We start from the raw sequence: 24,207 nt of genomic DNA, 5'->3' as shown, positions 1-24,207 counted from the left end.
TAGATAAAAGATAATAAAAAATTGGATCAAGACCTCCCTAGACAATGTTATTTTGCATGATGTACCGTTATCACGAGTCACCTAGTAGCTTTCCGTTTGCAGTTATTTAGAAACGCGAAAATAAATGCTATTTTCTAAATGGCTGGAAATCGAAAGCAGATAAATGAGTCTTGATAGCGGTATCTCACGCAAAATAATATTGTCTAGGGAGGTCTTGTTCTACTTTTCGATTATCTTTTATCTATTTGAAGATATCACATAATTACTGTAAAATTAGCGGTATTTTAATTTCGCAGTGATGAGGCCTCTTAAGTGGTACAAATAGGCCATTTCCGGTTTTAACATTGATCGTCATAACGCATAAACTGTGACAGATAGTGAGAAGCTGTTTTCTGCAGTCGATTCAACGTCTCAAGAGTTTATTTTGTCTCCACCCTTATTTCACTGCTACAACCTAATGTAAATCCACCACAACGTCCGGTTTCAATATACATCTCCACAAACCATAATGGTAAATATACTGAGAAATGGTTTACTGATACGGATTCAGTACATGCATTCAGCGTGCAAAGAAAACGTTACATGTCTACCTTTATTCCTCTACTTAAATTGGAAGTGGTTAAAATCTACGATTTCCGGTTTCAACTCTGATTGCCATATTGGAAGAAATGGTAGTAATAGATAGCGAGAAGCAGTCTTTTTATATGGATTCCGTACAGCATGAATAGATTTCGTTTTAGCCTTTATTTTCGTACTGAAACACAAACTGACTACTTCAGATCTCATGTTCTCCATAGTGTATAAATGGTATAAGGCAGCAAGAAATTACGTTTTCACGTGGTTTCAGCATCACAAGAATAAGCTTCACCTCGATTTTTATTGCTTTATTCAAACCGGAAGTGGTGGAAATCTAGGCTTTCCAATTTTGACATTGGTTATAACCTCCTGAGACCCTGCGTATTGCATACAATACGTTTCTCGAACGCCCGTCATGGCTACGAATATTTAAGAACATGCCCGAATCTCGGTTATTCTATTCGGGAAGTGTCGAAATTACTGCAGAAAAGGCAGCTGGTTTTTGTTTTTACCTACAGGTGGCTCTATTGTCTGCTGAAGGCGGGAAGAAGACAATTGGGGTTATGGACGCATCTGATCCAGGTACATTGATTGAATAATTTCTCAGAAAATGAAACATAGGGCAGTAAATTTCAAGTTTAATGATTTACATAGTTTATGCTTATATTACGAAGGGAAATATACAATTTTCCTTGTGTATTGTATGCAATACATAGCAATTTGAGACCCAAAGTACTGCATACAATTCGACCCATTACGGATCAATAGGAAAGCAGTATGACAAAATGGTTTTTAAATATGGACTATTGGGTCTATTGTTACCTTATATGCAAATTTTCATCAAAAGTTGTTGACAAATAAATGCTCGGGTCTCAGGAGGCATAGCCATAGTAGTGATTCAGTACTATAAGGGTAGGGTTCCATCTCCGATTTTAATTCTCTTTTGCAACCGGAAATCTACTACCATTTCCGGTTTCAGTATTAAATTTAGATAGTTTGGAAGTCTACCGAAGTTCACACGTGACTAATTACTTTAACGTACAGACCGCCACTGTATTAATAAGTCACTTTATGTCAGATATATTTGCTGATCTGTTTTGTGAATGATCGTGTTCGCATATAAAGAATGCCGCCTTCTACGTGTGGTGGCTCGTGCCATTAAAAAAAAAATCATCATCCGAGGGATCTTGCGGAAAATACCCCCCTACCCCCGATAACTAAATAACCAACCAGAACCCTCATTTCATACAATTGACAGTCGCTTGTCAAATTCACGTGGAGTCTTAGTTGTCACAATTTCAAATGCTGTTCTTTAAGAGTCTTCATCCCGGCGAAATTAAAATACCGCTAATTTTACAGTAATTATGTGATATCTTCAAATAGATAGAAAGATAATCGAAATGTGAAACAAGAGCGCCCAAGACAATAATATTTTACATGAGAAACCGTTATCACGACTCACTTATCTGCTTTCGATTTCGAGCCATTTTGAAAATCGGCATTTATTTTCGCGTTTCTAAACAGCTGAAAACGAAAAGCCACTAGGTGACTTGTGATAACGGTACCTCACGCAAAATAATATTGTCTAGGGCGCTCTTGTTTCACATTTCAATTATCTTTTATCTATTTGAAGATATCACATAATTACTGTAAAATTAGCGGTATTTTAATTTCGCCGGAATGAAGACTCTTAAGTTAGTGCTCCATTCCCTGTTTCCAAGACCACCTTCCTTGTTCTTACATTGCCTGACATCTGTTTCATATTAGTTATAGTATTGGGAAGAAAGAATAGACATAGTGGGTGTTAAGGCATTGGAACTCCGGAAATGAGGTCAAAAGAGGATGGAGGAAGGAATGGATACTGTTGTAAAATTCAGCATGGGAACTTCAAACACATTGCCAAACTGCACTCCTATTGAGGGAACACACTATAAGAGATCTTTCATTTCGTCTTTGCTAGAATACTAAAATTGGGTGGTCGCATTCATAATGTTTAAAGGGGTTTAACTGCCATTAGTACAGAAATTTATTTAGAAAGTAGAGCTTTTCCAAAAAAGTCACTAATTTGGTGATGCTATTTATCAACCTCCTACTAATGTAACTTATCTGGCAGGAACTCTTGAAATACACATAAGCTGAAATATTAAATTACATTTGCTCGAACCAGTTCGCATAGCACTAATGTATGCACTTTAAAATAAAAGTTTAACAAATAATACTTTCTAATTATATTTTTATAAGTATAGCCTTAATTTTCCCCTTAAATAAATCATAGAAACTACATTGTTTGTATTTTATTGGTAATAATGAAACATCTAGTCTTTTAATTTGAAAGCGCTCAATGAACTAGTAATCAGAAATCGGTCTAACATTCTATATATTTTATGTTAAGAGATTTTAAAAGTAATATTCCCTTTTTTTAGGTATATAGTTTATATTTATACAAGTCAACAAATTAAGATTCAAATCACTTTGAGCTGCAAGTGTACAATTTTATTCATTTGTTATCATTATTATTTTCATGAAACACTATTCAACTGGAAAGTCTCTGATCAGCAACAAAAGAGTCTTTTTTATTTTATAAAGTGTTGAATTTTCTACTTTTCTTCACATGCTGAAGAGTTTTGTGTGCGGAGACATATACAATATTCCAAAAGTCGCTGCAACTGTTGAAATTATGAATACCCAAAGCAAAAATCTGAAAAGAAAAAGAAAAGAATAATTCTAGATCATGTTCGCAAATAAAATAAACTGAATGATTAATCCTTAATCACAGAAAAAAAACAATAACAGACACAATTTGCATTTGAAACAATGAAATAAAGATTTTGCTGTTCTCCAACTACTTTAAAGAAATGTTAGCAGTATAGCACAGTAAGATATGATATTACACTAGTGATATATATCGTTATAAATACATATTTCATTTGCTTCCATGCTTAAATGAAGCTTTGACCAGATCCTCCGCGCCCTAAGGTTGATAAACCGAAAGTATATTGGGTTAGTGCCAAGCGAATGAAAAGTCCGCTTTGACATCTAATGGAAACTCACCTCAATAAAACAACACAGAAATGGACTGATGTCACGCGTCCAACCTTGCAAACTAAGTGCATATTTAGCAAACAGGTTGGGGTACCCAGACAATCAGGGGGGACAGACCGTTGTTGAAAAGGACAGTATGAAAGTGCACCACATGCAGCACACAATTAAGTTTTTTTTTTTAAATACGAATTCAAACTGGAATATTATGCTCAGCTAGGTGAAAAATCGAGAATTATTAATGGTGCATTTGGACCAAAAATTAGTGAACGTAAAGAAAGTAATCGACAGAATTATGGTAACCAAGCTCGTGCTAGGAAAAATACCTCGAATGTAGTGGCGTGTATGCCCTACAAGTTGGGTGTGATGAGGGCACAAATCAAGAATTTTAGATGGAGCTAGATAGCAAAGCAAAGGGTTTAGGATTAGTAAAACAAAAATTGAATATATACGCTGTCCATTTAGCAAAAAATACCACATAAAATACAATAAAAATACAATAAAAAATACCACAATACAACTAAACTAAGAATAGGTAATAGTGACAAAGAAATCCAAGTACTAGAATGGGATCAATACTACAGGAAAATGCAGAACTAGAAGAAGATGTAAACAGCAGAACTACCAGCGGTTGGACAAAACGGAAAGAAGGTGCAAGAGTATTTTGTGCCCAAAGAGCACCGTTACGCCTTAAAGAAAAGGTTTACAAAATAGTGGTGAGACCTGCTAAATTATAAAGAGCGGAATGTTGGATAACGAAGAAGAGAGAATAACAAAACTTGCATGTTGAAGAGAGAAAGATGCTGCGTTGGATGTGTGGAGTAAACCAGAAGGACAAAATGAAGAACAATGTTAGTCTATCCAAGGAACAGTAATGGTAAGAACAGTACTACAAAAATTGCAAGAAAGTAGACTTCGATGGTTTGAATATACTGTATAAGAAGAAGACTTTAAAATATGTAGCTCACGGAGTGGATGATATAAAACTGAATGGAAAACGAGTACAAGACCGATCAAAGAAGAAGTGAGGAGCTTGTGTGAGAACGCTATGATGAAGTGTGGCGTCACAGTGAATACGACACAAGATAAAAGCAGGTGGAGGACAGCGATACGAAAAGCGGACCCAGCTAGTAGGGAGAGAGATTTACAAAAAGAAGAGGGGTATAACGTACCTTGGGTGGAAATTTCATTTTTATTAATTTGATAGTTTGAGCATAGAGGAGTTTAAGAGTGCATAAATGAGGAGCTTCGAAAGAATAAGATCATTTGCATATATATATATATATATATATATATATATATATATATATATATATTGAAAATAATAAAATATCTTCCTTCTGAAACTGAGTATCACCTAGGATTGATGAAATTGTCTTATACGTCGTTTTAACGTATCATCATAATAGTGCAGTTTCGTGTATTGTTCTGCATAGGGTAGATACATGGACATTAGGTAAAAATGATTTTAAAAAACTTCAAAATGTGGGTGTGGAGAAAACTAGAGAGAATTCACTGGATCGAGCGGAAAGGAATGAGAGGGTGTTAGAAATGATGGGAAGGAAAGAACAATTTTATAAATTATTAAGAAAAGGAAGAGAAGCTGGTTGGGACATTGGTTAAGAAGGAACTGCGTCATGAGGGACTTGCTACAGGGTATGGTGCCAAGAAAGAGAAGAAGAGGGCGAAAGAGATTAAAATTGATGGACGATATCAAATCAGAAAAATCGTACGTGAAGACGAAAATGTTAGCTGAAGACCATGGAGTATGGAAACTTCTCAATTGCGACAAATGACCAGCCAACAACGGCAGAATACCACTGATGATGATGATGATGATAGTTCGTGATAGTATCAAATAATTTTAGCAGTATTAATTTTGTTCAATTAACAAAGCAATACCTTTTCATGTCATAACAATACTTGTAATCAGGCTATATTACTGTTTCAAAGCCAACTCTTTAAATGCTACAAATTACTACAGATACAATACACAAGTACTTGAAATATTTTTCTTTAATGCTAAAGTGATCTTAAATACCTGAACTAGTTATTTTTTAGGCTATAACGTTTAACGTAAAATAATTGTCCAAACATGAAGAGATAGGTTATACCAATCGATAGATCTCATTAAGCTGATCAAAATGATACGGATGAGTATAGAAAGCTGATGCGTAGTTTTCGAGGAAATCAAGAAAATCGAATTTGTTTGTAAACTTAAAAATTGATGTCCGAGAATCATGCTCCGTTATTGAAAGTGAAAGTATATTGAAATATACGTCCGAGAATCATGCTCCGTTATTGAGAGTGAAAGTGATATTGAAATATACGTCCGAAAATCATGCTCCGTTATTGAGAGTGAAACTAATATTGAAATATATGTCCGAGAATCATTGCTCCGTTATTGAGAGTGAAAGTGATATTGAAATATATGTCCGAGAACCATGCTCCGTTATTGAGAGTGAAGGTGATATTGAAATATACGTCCGAGAATCACGCTCCGTTATTGAGAGTGAAACTGATATTGAAATATACGTCCTAGAATCATGCTCAGTTATTGAGAGTGAAAGTGATATTGAAATATACGTCCGAGGATCATACTCCGTTATTGAGAGTGAAACTGATATGGAAATATACCTTTGTTAATCTCTTCAATATAACACTAGCAAAATTCGATAGTAGTATAGTTAATGATATATAGCCCAAAATTATAATTAACTATTAAACTCTAATTTCTGATTAACTGAAATAATTTGGAAAGCTAACATATATCAATCAATAGAGTTAAACAAAATAGCATATTTCAAATTGAATTTCCCAGCACAGTTTTTTTTTTGGAGAAAATCGAGATTCTTTTATAGCCCTAATACGTATGTTGTTCGGTTGCCAGCATTAATTAGGAGTTTATATTATATATATATATATATATATATATATATAGGAATGATAAAAGTGGATCTGAGAAAATAGGGGGCGGTAGGTAGCGGCATGACGTCACTCCGTTCTCAATGCCTATCTTTGCCCATTGTAATTTTTTTAGGAACTGGGGGGGACGCCGTACATATTTTTTTCGAGGTGGGGGACGGCATCCTCCGCGTTCCCCGGCATTTTTACTCATATATATATATATATATATATATATATATATATATATATATATATATATATATATATATATATATATATATATATATATATATATATATATATATATATATATATATATGTGTGTGTGTGTGTGTGTGTGTGTTTTAAAGATGGAGCTCACGAACTACAGAGCATTGTTCTAAAAATCAATATAAAGCGAAAAATATATGAGGCGTATAGTTTCTAAATCCGCCATCTCCAATTTTCAAAAAAAATGAGGTAAGTAGATTTACTGGTATTCCTTTCCATGCCCTACATGATGGTGTAAAGAGTTGTTTGAAATGTCGCCACCTCCACCCTCAATTACTGCTTTAAAGTTCAGGGTATTCTTCAAAAGCCGCCATCTCCACCCAGCAGTGTGTTTGTAAACCCCATCATCTCGATTCTATTCTATTCTATGCTATGAATTGAAGACCGACGTTAATGAAAAAAAGTTGCTAGATGTTGTTCAACTCCTAACGAAACACTTTGGGGAAAATTGGCGTGCTAATTCAAACTTAGCCATTTATGTTGATGCTGAAAAGAGACTGACTGCGTCAACAGAAGAAAGTGTAGATGAGGATTAGGCTGAATGCCAGTGTTTGGAACATGATTCTGATGAGAACTATATCTGAAAACAGTGTAAAGATCACTTTCAATCCTTTTCTTGTTGGTAAAGGTGGCATTTATTCCGAAATTTTTCATCCTGTTATGTCAGTCTATGTTAGGTTAGGTTAGGTCCCAATGGGTTAGATTAGGTTAGTGAGGTGAGGTTAAGTTAGCTTATGTTATGTTAGGAGACGATATTTCTAAACGAGCTGGGAACTTCTGAACTTGACCCGTAAATGTAGCTAACGTACTATGATTATAGCTTCATTTTTTTCCTTGTTTGTGCACATTATAATGTTACCCAACAAGTTAATATCGTTGTTTAGATTCAGTTTATCTCCATCTACTGTTCTGTTCTGAAATAGTTATCAGAAATTATAATAGTAATGACTTGGAAGCAAATAAACCCCAAAAAACTTAAGTACGTTTGTTTCAAAGTCCTCCATCTCCAAAAGTTGTTTTCAAAATCCGCCATCTCCAAACTGCTTTCTGCAATAACCGAGAAATGGGATGAGAGAGATTTTTGTCAATTGGTAGTTATAATGAATGTCCAGAAAGCAGTAAAGTATTTCTAAAAAGAAAATTTTATCTCACATAATCTCTGAGTTATCAGTTTTTCCTGTTTTTCTCGAAACCGTTTATGAAGGAGATGGCGGATTTAGAAACTATACGCCTCATATATAACTGTATACCTTTCGGATCCTCGTCTGGATACGCGAATTGCACTCTGTGGCAACGTCACAGATAAAGAATCTCAGAGTCGATCTACCAATCCATCAAATAGTTAAATCAATTCTCTTCAGATGGCAGTTAAAGTTGATAAATGTTGACGCTAGCACTACTTACGGTATTAGCGTAACAATCGGTGTAACTGCTTGATGAATCCGACGAATAATGCTAATGGTTCCAAGGTAATCTACGACGTTGCCACATAGTGAAACGTTTGATTTCCCATAACGGCTGAAAGAGTCTCCGGAGAGTGTATCATTATCTAGCATTTTCGCTTTATTTTAACCTGAATAATAGCGCTCTGTTGCAGTGTTCGTAATTTGAGGGAAATTTCCCTAATCTATGGAAATTTCATAGGTAAATTAGGCAAAAAGGGAAAAAGGGAATTTTTCGATAAAACGTAAAAAATCCAGGGAAATTCTCTAGCTGACTGATTGACCAATAACAATGCTTAATTTTTCTTTCTTCTTCAGAAATCAACTAATAGAATTGCAATAGTTTGTGTGTGCTGAAAGTAGCATAATTTGCACCAATTGTTGACTGGATAGGGTGCATGGTGGCTCAGTGGTAGAGCGCTTATCTCTGGTGCGTGGGGTCCTTGGTTCGATCTCCAGCTAAGTAAGCCTGTAGTAAACAACATCGTGTCCGTGGATTTTCTCCAGGTACTTCCCACTTTCTTATTCTTCCATCATCATTCATTTGCTTTAATCATCGTCTCCCTTAGCCTAAAGGCATAATTGTGGGCAAGGGCGCCCGTATTGTGATTTCCAAGGGGGGGGGGGGCAAGTATAAGCAACGTTTCAAATATAGTTTCAAATTTTCCTGTAACTAGTACGTGCGCGCCATTTTAAGAACACCCGAATATATATGTGTTCAATGCTGTTTCAAGATTATTTTAAAGTATTGTTTCAAGTTTAAAAATGTTACTAAAGTTCAACATTAAGTCAAGACGTGAGTTTCCAACACAATCTCCAACATGATTGGGAGTTACAAGTCTTCATGACAATCTAGACGCAGGGTACAATTTCTGAATACATTTTCTTAGTAACTGCCATTTTGATTCACTTTACAGTAATTTGACAGAGCGTTTATTTTACAGTCATGTAAGTAATGCCATCTATTAAAAATAAACTACATTACATATTACTAGCATCACGCGATCCATCTTCGAAGAAAAAGTTTACAAATATCATCTGTTAAAGTGTGTACTGTATGCATACTGACAAACAATCATAGTCATACGTCTTGCGAATAAAATCAGAAAAATAAACACACTGCTGAACAAGACTGCACTTATTTAATATAAAAACACATTTACACTTGACGTTTCGATCTTGTAGCCAAGATCCTCATCAGACGTACACTGAGTGATACAAAAAACTACTCAAGTATATATACACCATTCATCTCCCTATCTGCTCTCTCATTAGGACATGTAAAAGAATGCCCTTTAAACATGTAAAAGAAAAGGGATATGATGTGAACTGGGAAGAAGTTCTTGTGCTGGAACGGGAAAAAAGGTTGTGGCCGAGAAAGTGGAAAGAGGCCTGGTGGATAGAAAAGGAAGGGGATGTAAACTTAATGAATTGGGCCAAAGGTATCAGCATTAATAAAGAATGGAGAAATATTATTGATAAATACAGAAAAATGTATATGAATTAATGTATTCAATGGTTGCTTGCTCCTTGTTGCTTCTTTCTGGTAGAATGTTATATTTTCCCGTTGGTCAGTTCAGATAGATTTCCACGCTTCTGATTGGCTGTTTAAACGGGCCAATGAGAGAGCAAATAGGGAGATGAATTGTGTATATATGCTTGAGTAGTTTTTTGTATCACTCAGTGTACGTCTGATGAGGATCTTGGCTAGAAGATCGAAACGTTACGTGTAAATGTGTTTTTTATATTAAATAAGTGCAGTCTTGTTCAGCAGTGTGTTTATTTTGTTGCATGCATATATAAGAGAAATGAATATCTCACCTATCAATCACTAGAGCAACCTGTTGCCATTCTAACCTAATAGTATCACGACGATCTTGCTCAACGAGTCTCATCTCATTCCTTTCAATTGTTTGCTGCACACAATGTAACACTTGAAGAAACTGTCGTTCCAAGTTCTCTGGACTCGATGGGGAATCATCATACCTATAACATAAATACATCAATAAATCAAGGTTTTATTATTGTATACACACACATACGCACACACTCAATATTTGGAAGATTACACTTTGCTACTCAGAGAGAACTTATTGCAGAATTGCTAATCGAAAACAGCAAATTCTCTCAATTTCGGGAAATAATTTAGTCCCCTTAAAGGAGTTTTCCAAAGTTGCACCAAAATAAGTTTTTTAAAGTCGAGATGATAGCTTAGTGGCTTTTGCGTGCATGAAAAAGGCAGAGTTTTTATGTCCCCAACCTACCCTCTTTTTATAGAGCTTATTAGGCCCTTTTTGAATAAAATTTATATTCAAATAAACCTCTAAGAATTGAGTGCTTTTAAGTATTTGATTGACATACGTATACAAAACATGCTGATCTGTGACACAACTTCGATTTAGCTTGCTTCTGAAACGTGACAGAGAATTCGTAAAGTTAACCTAAAATAGTACTGTCCAAACATGATGAAAACTTAACTAACACTAAGTATTTATAAATTACATGAATACCAGTAATCTAATACGGAATATAATGGAAGAGAATTATATTCCAGTTTCACTAGGCTAAATGAGGTAACTGAGTTTACCCATGTTTATTTTTTGTACTTCCACATTGTAAAGGAGAGGAAAACGTTGTAGAAGGGATGGTCTGACTGTGAGAGGAAAGTAGTTGGTGTAAAAGCTCATGTAAGTTAGTACAAAGTGTATTTTAGGAAACCAGAAGGAACAATTAATAGCACTGTGGTGAAATCATAATTGTGCTAATCACCCACATAGATGATTGTTAATAATTCATAAACAGAAAAGAGTATCGGGCAAGGACTGACACAACTAATACCAAGGTAATAATTAAAAAAAAAACCGGTAAGGTTTGTTACATGGAATGTAAGACCATTGAATAGGAAAGATGAGGAGATAGTAGAAGACATAATGCATAATATTGTAATACTTCTTTGTAGGTAGAACTAGATCAATAAAATCGGAGCCCGGAATCCACTCCCACTATTGGTTTATTTAAAACATCCTCTGTAACAACAGTATTAACAGAAAAATACAAAATACTTTCTCGAATTTGTACGGTAGAATTTAGATAATCCTTGACCATGCGGTCGCGGACAGGATCTCTAGCAGGCTAAGAAGAGTGGCGTAGGAAACCCCAATGCTCCGAAGCAAGCAGCGAGGTGGATAAAAGTCACAGATCCCCGAAGCAAGCTAAGTAACTGAGGTTGGGATTCCGACAGAGCCCCGAAGCAGGCTAAGCCAGGAGGAAAGAAATAGGCAAGAGTCCCAAAGCAGACTAGAGGCTTTGAGGCTAGGTTACTCCTAGTGCTCCAGGCAAGCAAGATGAGGGAGACCAGAAAACTGCTGCTAATCTGCTGTTTGCTGTCTAATATATGGGCGTCCCAGATTGGCGATGACGCTGCTGCTGTCCTGTTCTCATGTGACCTTTACAGGCGGTGCAGTTGGTCCGTCGTCTGCTACTCATAGTAATCCCATGTGGTGTGTAGTACTCCGACGTAAATACAAGTGGTGATGTTTACTAACACGAGCATATGACATTGTTTGTACACAAGCATGTGGTACATTACAATATATAGCTGTTGGAATTACTTGAAATGAAAAGAAAAGGAAGAATAGACAAACATGCAAAAGGATGGTTATACGATGCAATGATATTTAGGAGTGGAAACAGGAAGAGCAAGAAAAGAAAGAACAATAATAACATCAAAAGAGATTGAAATTAAAGTTATAGAGTGATAAAATGTGTCATGAAGAATAATGAACTGTATTACTTGAAGATGGATAAAGTAACAACAATCTCCAAATTTACACCACAGCGAAGAATGAGAAAATAATGGATACAAAACAATTCTATGAAGAATTGCAACAAATACATGAGGAAGAGAGGAAGTTAAACAAGAGAATTCTAATAATAGGAGACTGGAGTGCTAGCATAAACAATGGCAAAGAGAAAGAAGTTGTAGGAATATAAGCATAGGCGGATCAAGAAGGTAAAAACTGGGGAGGGGGAGGTGCAGCCAGATCACAGACTATGATAGGTATATCATGAGTTTATTATAAACTTTACAAAATATATAAATAATAGCTTAAATTATTTTTGTTACTCAAAAACTAGGGGTCTAGACTCCTCGGTGTAACGTACCGGTTTACCGGTAACGGTACATTGATTTTTGTTGTCTGTTCTATTGTTTTGTGGCACCCGTATAGTTAATTAGTGCAGTGTTGATACAGTTAATATGTTATAACGGTGATATTTGTTGTTAGGTTGATTTTTCCATTAATTTTCCTTTGATTAACCATATTTACTTTTGTGTTGCCATTCTTGTCCTAAGCCGTAGGCAACTGTTGACTTCGTGTGAAAGTAAATAAGCCAATCTGCTAAAAACAGTCTATAGTCGTGACCAGTGACAACTCCAGTTTTAATTTCTTGGGTTGGCAAGCGGAGGGACAGATCCATTTTTGGGGAGAGCTGCTTTTTTGTATATCGAAAAAAACAATTTTATGTTACATAACTTACAGTACAATATAACATGTCTGGGAGCACAGTCGGAAGAAGCGGACGATGCCACCACAAGGGGGGATTTCCGCGTCTTGTCCTCTCTAGCGTTGTCAGTGTTTATGACCCTTATTCGGTTCTTTTACGACATATTACGTCACCTGATGCATTCAAATGCTGAATCCATGTCATTCTTAAAATTTTACTCTTTCATTGGCATTCTCTTTGTGGTTAGCAAGATGTTACGTGAAAGCGCTTGAGTTTCGTTTATTGGAAAGCAATTGGATATGTTATTGTTAAAAGCGATCTGAGTCAATATTGTTTGATTTTGAGTGACGTCTTGTTTCAATCTCTCTGAGGGTACATGCATGTTTTGCATCCGAATACAAATATCATATGATAATTGTAACGTAAAAAGGTACTCCAGTATTCCAGAGATGCAGAAACATACTGTAACTCAAAACCGAACAAAAGTGACTCAGATTCCATTTAACAAAACATATTTAATTGATCTCTAATGCAAGTTGACATCCCAAAAATCCGGCCATCGGTAAGGAATCCGATTTCTTCAGATTTTCGGGATGGATTTCGGAGCTCATTTTCAAATTTTATTTTATAGGCGCATCACTATTTTATGAAGAAGTCGTCAGTTTTGATAAGACTGTACTCGATAATCGGTAGTTGAATCTTGCTTACCCTCTCTTAACAGCCATTCCTGCTCAATCCTAGTTATTTTGTCATTTAATTGTTGCAGTTAGCCTCATTGGGCAAACTAAAATTTCTGTAGAACAGTTTTATTTAGTTGGTGAACAGTAAAATTTCATTTACTTTTCTTTTAATGTGTGAGTATCTTTCTTTAAAGGCCTGTAAAGATAGTTATTATCTGTCAACTGTATACAATATAGACTATATAACCATACCAACCACAAAATCCGGTACTCCTTAGGTTCGGATGTTACGGATATTTGAATGTCAACTTGAAAAATAATAATCAAAAGCTTGGAAAGTAAAGCTTTGTTAAAATAAATTTGACAACTCCTTCTTTGAAAAAAAGCATGTATTTTTATACATAGATGGAATTTAGGGGCCCTGCAACGGTGAACGTGCACCCCCCCTCCGTCGTAAATATACACATCTAAAATCAGAAGCAAGCAGTGAAAATAGTAACACTTTCGGATCATTTCTGCCATCATGTTTTCATTTGGGGCTTAAAAGAAAGCGGAGTTTTGGAAAAGCAATAGTTTAAGTGCATTTTCTGAAGGTTGCAAAAAAAAAAAATAAAATAAAAAAAAATCACCTATCAAAACAGTACGTATATCATTTTTCAAGTCAATTAGGAAAGAAAACAGAGGCCAACAGGAGAAAAGAACCCGAGAAGGCATTTAGGAACTTCACATTTAATTCAGATATACTGGTAGTTGAGCTCCTCCGTGGCTAAGCTGTTAGCGTACGCGTCTTTGGCGTAGGAGATCCGGGTTCGATTCCCGGAGGAGCTCATGTGGTTCGGATTCCACGTTAATTAGTAGGTTCACGTCTCATATAGCCTCGCTGCTGAACTGGACGTTAAACTCAAAATCAACTCAACTCAATCAACTCATACTGGTAGTTATTGGTGCACCCTCGGTCAGAAAATCGTAGATCCGGCGCTGGATAGAATTGATTTTTTGACCAATTCAGACGTTTAATTGTAAGTCGAACTTTTATGAATTTTGAACATATGTTTGCAAGAACTTCGTATTTTAAAAAGAGATGAGTTTGAGTATTTTTCAGACAAGACTGCAGGTTCTAAACGTTAAGTTAGAAATATTTAAATGTATAATATATAACTGTGAAGACTCTTGTTCGTAATATTTTCATTAATACGTTAATAACTTTAATACGTTAATACAGATTTATACAGCTTAAGCCTACTAAATGTCAAGCCGATATTTATAAAAAAAATCAACAATAACAGATATTTAAATTATCTTAATAATATTTCTCACATTTCCCAGTCACCAATAACTCATATCGTATTAGATGGCTAAAAGTACAAATATTGCAAATGGCATTACTGCAATAGGTATTTGAATGAATATAAGTAAAAGCAACTGTTCACTACACAGAAAAATAGAACGAGCACTTTTTTCTTCTCAAAGGAAGAATTAGATTTATAGGAATAATATAATTACTTGGATGATATGCAACCTGGAAGACAACAAAACTGTGTGGATTGTCTAACCTGAAAGGCTTCTGACAAGGAACGTGTCATCCGGACATCCGAATCATACCTAGTACATTCAATAATCATGACAAACATATGCTCATGCACAAAATATTAGATGCTATGGACAACGGAGTAAGTCCCTAGGGCTCATTATTTCTGCTAGTTTAAAGAAAATCGTAGACTCGCAGTGAAATACGAGCTATTGCATCGCAGTGAAATGCGTATCGCAGTGAAATACGACTCGTAGCTATTGCATCAGCACTTTCATTGGAAAGTCACGGTTTATAGTTAATTTTTTTCAGCATGAAACAAGCTTTCCAGAGGTGTTATGTTTTGGGATCCACAATGTACTTGAACAGGGAAAATTTGGAGAATATCAGGAAAATTCCCTCCCATCAACTTTGGGCCCCTCTAAAGTGAGCCGGGGTAAAAGCACACAATCCAAGTATATCTTGAAAAATACTACAGGGGATAAGAAATGTGTGTTCCAAGTTTTCTTTTGATAGACGGAAAAGGTATGTCAATACACTCTGTACATACAAAATCGAGCCTATGACCTGACCTATCAAGAGAACATAATATAAAAATATGCATAAACGCAGTACTATTTATTCTGAAATCAAGAATTGTACGTACCATACTCTCTGTAGAATGAAGCAATTGTTTCAATACCTATCACGCATATTATTCCGTGGCATGTGGAGAGGGAAATTGGGGATAAGTCGCAAAAATGGCTTCCAAAGTAACTCTATGGTGAAGTTAGTGTGTCCTCTGAAGCGACACTAGAGCAGGTAGGAGTTAGAGTGTGACTTAAAAGACATTGTAAGGGGGAATAAAACTGCACATCCGAGAAATTTAACATGGAGAAGTTCAAAACTTATGGGAGACATTCAATTCTTCAGAGGGAGATTTCCCCCTCATCCTCCCTGGTAAGTTGCACACTGGTAGGAGCACACAATTAAAATATACCTTGAAAAATACTGAGTTATACGGATAGGAGATATATCCTTAAAACAAGGGAGAAGATATAGTATGTTACAGTAAGAACGGAATAGAGAACAAAAGGGCATGAGTGAGGGTGTTGATGGATAACGTGGGTTTATCCCAATACAACTATAACTCAGTTGCTGTTTAAAACGCTTGCTTCATTCTATAGAGAATGTGGTATAATTCCAGATATCAGGATAAATAGTACTGCGTTTATAATTTTTATATTATGTTCTCTTTGTAGGTCAGGTCGTAGGTTCGGTTTTGTATGTACAGAGCGTATTGGGATACAACCTTTCCCCTTATACCTATTCCACCTATCAAAACAAAAACAAAACTTGATATATATATATATATTTCTTATCCCTATAGTATTTTTCGAGATAGACTTGGATTGTGTGCGTTTACCCAGGGTCACTCCAGAGGGGGCCAAAGTTGATGGGAGAGCGTTCACTTCCGATGCTTGGGGTCCCTGGTTCGATCCTCACGCCGTGTGGACTTTGTGCTGGACAAACACCGTGCTCGTGGGTTTTCTCGGAGTTCTCCCGTTTGCCCCCACTTTCTTCATTCCACCATTTCATTCATTTCTCATAATCACCGTCTTCTTTAGCCTAATCGGCATAACCGTGGGACGTAAAATTCAAAGATTTCATTTCATTTTCCAAAGTTGATGGGAGGGATTTCTGGAGGGAAATTTCCCGACATTCTCCAAATTTTCCCTATGCAGGTACTCCCATGCGCAAAAAATATTGCGCGTATACTGTAACTCACGATTTTTCGCAATTATTCCATTTTCCTTATGTTTATGGGTAAAATTCAGTTATTAGTAGAAATATGTGGAGATAATAGAAAGCAATCCATCTAAGGAGATATTTCCAAAAAATATAATAAAATAATAAAAATATAAGCAAAAAACAAAATTATGTTCGGTTTTGTGTATATTGGCAATAATGTTTTCGAGGGATTTTTTGCAGTAGCACAGCACGATTGCAGAGGGAATAACTTTAGTTGAATCAAGGAACTGAAAAGTGGACTAATATATTGCATTTATTGGCTTAAATCTAGGGTGTAAATTGTCTACCAAATATAAATTAGCTTCTGTAACCAAGATGTTATACGGAAGTATAGAAACAAAGAGAAAAACTGTTGTCTTAAGTTTGGAAGTGACATGCTCTATAGCCATGAGCATTTATTTGTTAAGAAAAAGACAGGCAACGAAAGGTAGTCTGTGTGGTCAAGTGGGTGGAGTGGCGGACTAGTAATTCTTATATTGTTTTGACACCAGATCGAATCCCATGCGATCCCATCCAATTTTTTCTTTAAAAAACATTGTAGAAAGTGTATAATTTTTATGTTAATAAGAACCGACACAATATAATAATGAAATAACTTTTTGTTTTTTCTGATGATGTATTTATTTAGAATTAGTGTATGCTGTTGTATAGCTTCTTTTATCATCCTCTTTTCTTGAAAAAAATTTGTCTCCAATAAAGTATGAAAAATATATATAGACAGAAACAGACATCTTAGTATCAAACGTGATTAATCGTGATGAATTAAACAAGTTTCCCGTTGTTAAAAAAGAAAACTATAGAAAATTATTGAATTTGGTCTTTAGGTTTTTAGCATGCTATATATATTCTTTATAAGACTATACTTTATAAGGGAAGATGTGCGATCATACCCACAAATTTAGCTAGTGAGTGAAAGATGTTTTCGGCACAAATATTTTACAGGTTTAGGTGCATGAAACACCAATACGCCATGGTCTCGACCTTCGTTTATTCCACATTATTATCCGACATATCATAGCAGGTAAAAAGCAGCATCAATTGGCAAGAAGAACTGCAAGTTGTGGTCTGTTTTCGATGCTCCGGACTCGATCGCCTAGCACGCCCGTCTATACCATGACTCATACGTCTATCATTCAGTGCAGGCACGTATCCAGCTTTTCTTTTCGGAGGGAGCCCAACACGAATTCTCGTAAGCATGTAATTCTAATGTTTCAAAAATATCAATAATAATAATAATAATAATAATAATAATAATAATAATAATAATAATAATAATAATAATAATAATAATAATAATAATAATAATAATAATAATAACAATGCAACAGTTCTGTATTTCTCTTAAACGTTTCTTACTTTTCATTTATGAACCGGTCACACTGCATTGTAACACAAACGAAATCAAAAAAATATTTTCTAGAGACATGTAAGGAAAACTGTCTGCTACGTATATCACATAAAAAAATAGCAAATGGCTATGAGTGTATCGTTCTAATACAGTAATGTTATAAACAAAACGGAAACGAAATTATAATCCCATTTAAAAGTGTGCTTTAATTCCACCTGGTTTCAATGGCATTACGGTATATTCTTACAAGTAACACTCCGATTTTGATAAAATTTGGCAGGTAGATACTACACATAAAATAAACGAATACATGTTTCTTTTTTTTCTGCGGAAAAACGATTTTAGGGGGCAAAAGCCCCCACCCAAAATTTTGAAAATTGACGCCCGAAAGGCAAAAACAAGTGGACCAAAGTGAACGAAATTGTGCACAGATATGGCAGACTTAAAATGAAGGAATACGTGTTTTGTATTTTCCTGGAAAAAACGGTTAGGTGGGGCACAGACTCCTCCAAACCTTTGATCACAAAATATCAAAAGTGCTAGTAACAATATGTCAGATGTGTGTAAAGGACGAAGAATTCCAACGACACTTTGTGTATATACGATACGCAAAAACTAAACGAATACCTATTTTTTTTATTTTCTGGCGAAAAAATGGCTTTTGGGGGCAAAAGCCCCCATCCAAAATTTTGAATGTTGATGCCCGAAAGGCAAGAAGAAGTGAATCTAAATGAAAGAAATTGTACCCAAATATTGTAGACGTAAAATGAGGGAATACGGGTTTTGTATTTTCCTGGAAAAAAGAAAAGAAAAACGTTTGGGTGGGACACAGACCCTTCCAAAACTTTGATCGTGAAATATCAAAAGTGCTAATAACAGTATGTCAGAAGTGCTTAAAGGACATGAAGAATTGGAACGACACATTGTGTAGGGACAATACACAAAAAACAAACGAATACGGTTTTTTTTTTCTGCGAAAAAATGGTTTTAGGGGGAAGAATTCCCCACCCAAAATTTTGAAATTTGAGGCCAAAAAGGCAACAAGAAGTGCACCGAATTGGATGAAATCGTGCACACATATTCTAGACGTAAATTGAGGTAATTGTGTTTCGTATTTTCCTGAAAAAAAAAAAAAAAAAAAAAAAAAACGGTTGAGTGGGGCACGGATCTTCTTAGCTGGTTATTACGAAATATCAAAACTGCAAATAAGTATACGTCAGAAGTTCCTAAAGAGTATGGAGAATTGCAACGAAACTTCGTATAGGGACAATTTGCAAAACAATAAATGAAATGTGTTTTAATTTGTACGGAAAAACAGTGTTGGAGCCTAGAGCCACTCCGAAAAAAAAAATATGACCGTAAAAGTGCAGGAAGGAGTGGACCGAAGCAAATGAAATTGTGTGTAGATATTGTATAGACTGTATGTAAAATAAGGACTTTCGTGTTTTTTAAGATGTCCCTATCAATTTTGGCACATCAACAGCAAACAGGAAATTAATCGGCACGTGTTTTTGTTTATGCGGAAAGTTGCCTCGTGAAATACTATAAAATACGCTATACTGTTTGTGATTGTTGTTGATCTGCCAAATTTGAATAAATCTGATGGAGACACTTGTGAAACAGGAGAGGCTTTATTTATCATATCCAATATCTATAGACAATTTCATTGGCTTCGGTTCACTCCTTCCGACACTCAACACCACGGTCCACTCAACAGTATTTTTCTTTTCAGGAAAATACGAAACACGTATTCCCTCATCTTACCTCTACAACATTTGTGAACAATTTCATTCAGTTCGGTCGATTTCTTTTTCCCTTTCGGGCGTCAAATTTCAAAATTCTGGGTAGGACCTTTTGCCCCCTAAGACCGTTTTTTTCACAGGAAATAAAAAAAGCCGTATTTGTTTATATTTTGCTTATTGTCCTAACACAAAGTTTTGTTCCAATTCTTCATGTAAATTTGGGCACTTCTGACATACTGTTAGTAGCACTTTTGTTATTTCATGAGCAAAGGTTGGTCGATTTCTTTTTCCCTTTCGGGCGTCAAATTTCAAAATTCTGGGTAGGACCTTTTGCCCCCTAAGACCGTTTTTTTCACAGGAAATAAAAAAAGCCGTATTTGTTTATATTTTGCTTATTGTCCTAACACAAAGTTTTGTTCCAATTCTTCATGTAAATTTGGGCATTTCTGACATACTGTTATTAGCACTTTTGTTATTTCTTGAGCAAAGGTTTGGAGGAGTCTGTGCCCCACCTAACCGTTTTTTCCAGGAAAATACGAAACCCGTATTCCCTCATTTTTCGTCTAAAATATCTATGCGCAATTTCATTCACTTCGGTTTACTTTTTCTTACCTTTCATGTGTCAACTTTCAAAATTTTGGGTGGGGGCTTTTTCCCCTAGAACCATTTTTCCGCAGAAAATAAACAAAAACCGTATTCGTTTATTTTTTGCGTATTGTTCATACACAAAGTGTCGTTGCAATTCTTCATGTCCTTTACACACATCTTACGTGTTACTAGCACTTTTGATATTTCATGATCAAAGGTTTGGAGGTGTCTGTGCCCCACCTAACCGTTTTTCCAGGAAAATACAAAATGCGTATTCCCTAATTTTACGTCTGCAATATCTGTGCACAATTTCGTTCACTTTGGTCCACTTGTTTTTGCCTTTCGGGCGTCAACTTTCAAAATTTTGGGTGAGGGCTTTTGCCCCCTAAAACCGTTTTTCCGCAAAAAATAAAAAAGCACTTATTTGTTTACTTTATGTGTAGTATCTACCTGCCAAATTTTATCAAAATCGGAGTGTTACACTGGGGAAGTGTTACTTGTTAGAATTATAACAACAACGCATTGCCCACAGTTTGAACACTGACTCAAAGTAATCTGATATAAAAGAACCTCAAAAGGAAAAAAGTAGGTTTATTAAAAAGTGTTTGAGGTTTGGAAAGGGACAGCTTCCAGGACCTCACGCTGGATACGTCCCTGAGTCAATGCATTATATTTGTTTCTTGCAAAACATGATTATTAGATGAGTAATATGTAAAATTATATCATAGTTTGACTTTTAATAGGTCTTTCCTTAACACACCCATATTATCCGGCATTCTGCCTGTCTGTTTTATGTCGGATAAACGAAACTCTACTGTATTTCCAAAGATAGCATATACACAGGGGCTAGCGGTCTGCACGGGCCGGAATTTTTAGAACGGACCCTGCCCGTCCCCTTTAATTTATAATCTATAGGCATTAGCGGATTAAGGGCGGAGCCAATGGAGCCCAGACTTCGGGACCCCAAGCTCAGGGGGCACTTTAAAATCCCTCTGTTTAACAGTAAAATATAGTAATCAACTTATATTATAGGCTCCAGACCGATGCTAATTTTTTCCCGCTCGTTATGCTCGCGGTATCGCTAGATTTAAGTCTTTCCATCAGCAGCATTTAACTGTTAATAATGAATGCAATTATTTAATTGTTAATAATGGATTTAACTAAACTAATTATTGTAAACTTGGAGCACATTCAAATATTACAGCATAGTTCTCGGTAGTTCCATAAACCTATGAGGCTGTGGAAGGCAGCAAAGAAAATGTATGCACTGGAACTATTCTTAACATAGGGCCCCCTTAAAATAGTCGGCTCTAGGTCCCCAAAAGCCTTAATCCACCCATGTCTATAAGCAATATTTCACGAAAAGCATGTATTTTTTAACAAATGTGTTTGTCATCAAGTTTTCATAAAGTAGTCCCTTTCTCCTTTAAGCAATTTCAGAGGCCACGGTGATTCAGTGGTAGAGCGTTCTCCTCTTGTGCATGGAGTCCTTGGTTCGATCTATGCTCGCGCCAAGTGAACCTTGTGCTGGACACTGTGTGCGTGAGTTTTCTCGGGGTTCTCCCGTTTTATCCCACTTTCTTCATTCGACCATTTCATTCATTTCTTATCATCACTGTCTCCTTTAGCCTAGCCGGCATAACGTGGGACGTAAAACTTAAAGGTTTCATTTCAAATCATTTCAATCAAAAAACAGTTGTAGGAAGTATGTAATTTCGAATAAAACAAACTACTATATACAATTCTGAGTATATTATTCTTTTATGAAATTCTCGCGAACCTTATTTCTAAATCGAAGGGTAAGAAGACTAAATTCACTCTCTTATTGTTATAGATCCATTTCAATTGAAGCAGTTGGAATAGTTGGAAAAACTTAAAGAGCCATACCCTATATTCCAGTGTAGCACAATTGGTATAACGCGGCACACTGGTGTGTCTAGCAAAGTGAACAGTGTGACGCAAACTGTTTCCTATTATTTGCAAGAATATTTGTCGAGTTTCTGTTATTTATTATTATTATTATTATTATTATTATTATTATTATTATTATTATTATTATTATTATTATTATTATTATTATTATTATTATTATTATTATCAACGATTCTTCCATGGACAGCTGTCTGTATACGGTTAAGCAACCACAAGTATCACATTGAGGAATAATGCAAAAGTCTATTTGCTTGTATATTCTATCGGGAATAACTGCATCCGTCTAGAAAGCTAGGACTAACAACAAAGGGATCCGATGTTCTGACCGCACACCGCCCCAAATCGTGAGTGCTACAAGTTCTCTTCTACGCCTTAGCACAATAAGGGCTGTTGCGTTAAGGGAGAGAGAGAAACAACTTAATTCCATTGCAGTTATATGCTTATTAAATGTTAACTTATGTTTATAAATTATGTAAATGATCGTATCGTTTTCTGTTTATTATTATTATTATTATTATTATTATTATTATTATTATTATTATTATTATTATTATTATTATTATTATTATTATTATTATTATTATACATTTCTTAATAGGTTGATTGCCACGTGTATGGAATTCCATACACACGGCTCTCCTGTGCAGTAGAACGTGATGATTTTCCATACGCAAACAATGTAGATATTCCAAGTTTGTTGTGTTCGTTTTATAGGTGTGTATGTAATTAGATACATATGGCGTAGAAATCAAAATTTAATATCCATGCCACGTATATGCAAAACCATACACAAAGAAATTTATGAACAAAGACATTGAGTTTCAGTTTATCGTCTCGTTCAGCAACGAAGCTATATGAGACTTCGGCCTACTGATTAACGGGGACTCTAAACCACGTGAGCTCTCGCCGGGAATCGAAGCCGTGTCTTCCACGCCAAAGGCGCATGCGCTAACCGCATATCCACTAAGGAGCTCATGAACAGAGACATTTATGGGCTAAAACAAAGATGTGTGATGTGATTTTGAGTTTATCGTCCCTTTCAGCAGCGAGGCTATATGAGACTTGGACCTACTGATTAAAGTGGAATCTGAACCACCTGAGCTCCCGCCGGCCGAAAACAAAGAATGTTCATTTCAATGCAAACCTATATAGGCCTACGGACTTCAATATTCGCTCTCAAACGAAAGTGAAGACTATCCATGATTCGCAGTATTAAACTCTCTCTCACCTCTGTATTCTCCTAACATGTCTCCCAGCGATTACAACATTTTTTGGCGTCTCAATCACTTCTTATGTTAGTAGGGTAGCTTTACCTAGAGGCCACTGATTAACCTGGCATTGTATTTTTCACTTTTTTACCTTTGGAATTGACAATCATCGTTTGGACATTTCAGTCGCACCTACCTAATATTAACAATGTTTCTACGATAATTTCGTAACATTGTATTATTTCTTTGTTGATTACTTGGTTAGGCTAATTTAAACACTTTTTTTCTTTGCACCGACGTGTAACATCTCTTGGACGAAAATACACTAGCTCTCACTGGAAATCAAATCCAGAACCAATGCACTTGAACCATTTGACCACAACAAGGCACATTTAAAAAGAGTTTCGATTTTGTTCGGAAAATTGTGATTAGGTGTAACATTAAAAATACATTTAAGAAAGGGTACGGAGCAAACGCACTGTACTTTCTCGCTTGAATTTCTTACACTGACTCGTGTTAGGCTGCAACTATTATTGAAACATTTATTTGGGAAATTGCGAATAAAATAATATTTTGGAAAACTTTGCTAGAAGAAACTTCAGGCCCAAAAGTAAAGTACCCATTGGTCATATTTTGGTTAGAAATAACTT

At 35.7% G+C, this 24,207-nt stretch overlaps 1 protein-coding gene across 1 annotated transcript in view; it reads right to left on the bottom strand.

The window, feature by feature from the left end:
• Positions 1-2,241: 2,241 nt before the first annotated feature.
• The window catches only part of LOC145671082 (neuronal acetylcholine receptor subunit alpha-10-like), a 1,484,349-nt gene continuing 1,462,383 nt past the window's right edge, over positions 2,242-24,207 (bottom strand). The window contains exons 11-12 of the mRNA XM_081739825.1: positions 10,056-10,220; positions 2,242-3,274 (exon numbers count right to left, since the gene is read on the bottom strand). Of these exons, the coding sequence (XP_081595951.1) occupies positions 3,184-3,274; positions 10,056-10,220 (256 nt within the window). The 3' untranslated portion in view covers positions 2,242-3,183. The remainder of the gene's footprint in view (positions 3,275-10,055; positions 10,221-24,207) is intronic.

This window comes from Thermobia domestica, chromosome 15 (genome assembly GCF_964235325.1).
Source record: "Thermobia domestica chromosome 15, izTheDome1.hap1.1, whole genome shotgun sequence".
NCBI lineage: Eukaryota > Metazoa > Arthropoda > Insecta > Zygentoma > Lepismatidae > Thermobia > Thermobia domestica.
The sequence above is the reverse complement of the archived record's forward strand: the minus strand, read 5'-3'. Positions and strand labels throughout refer to the sequence as shown.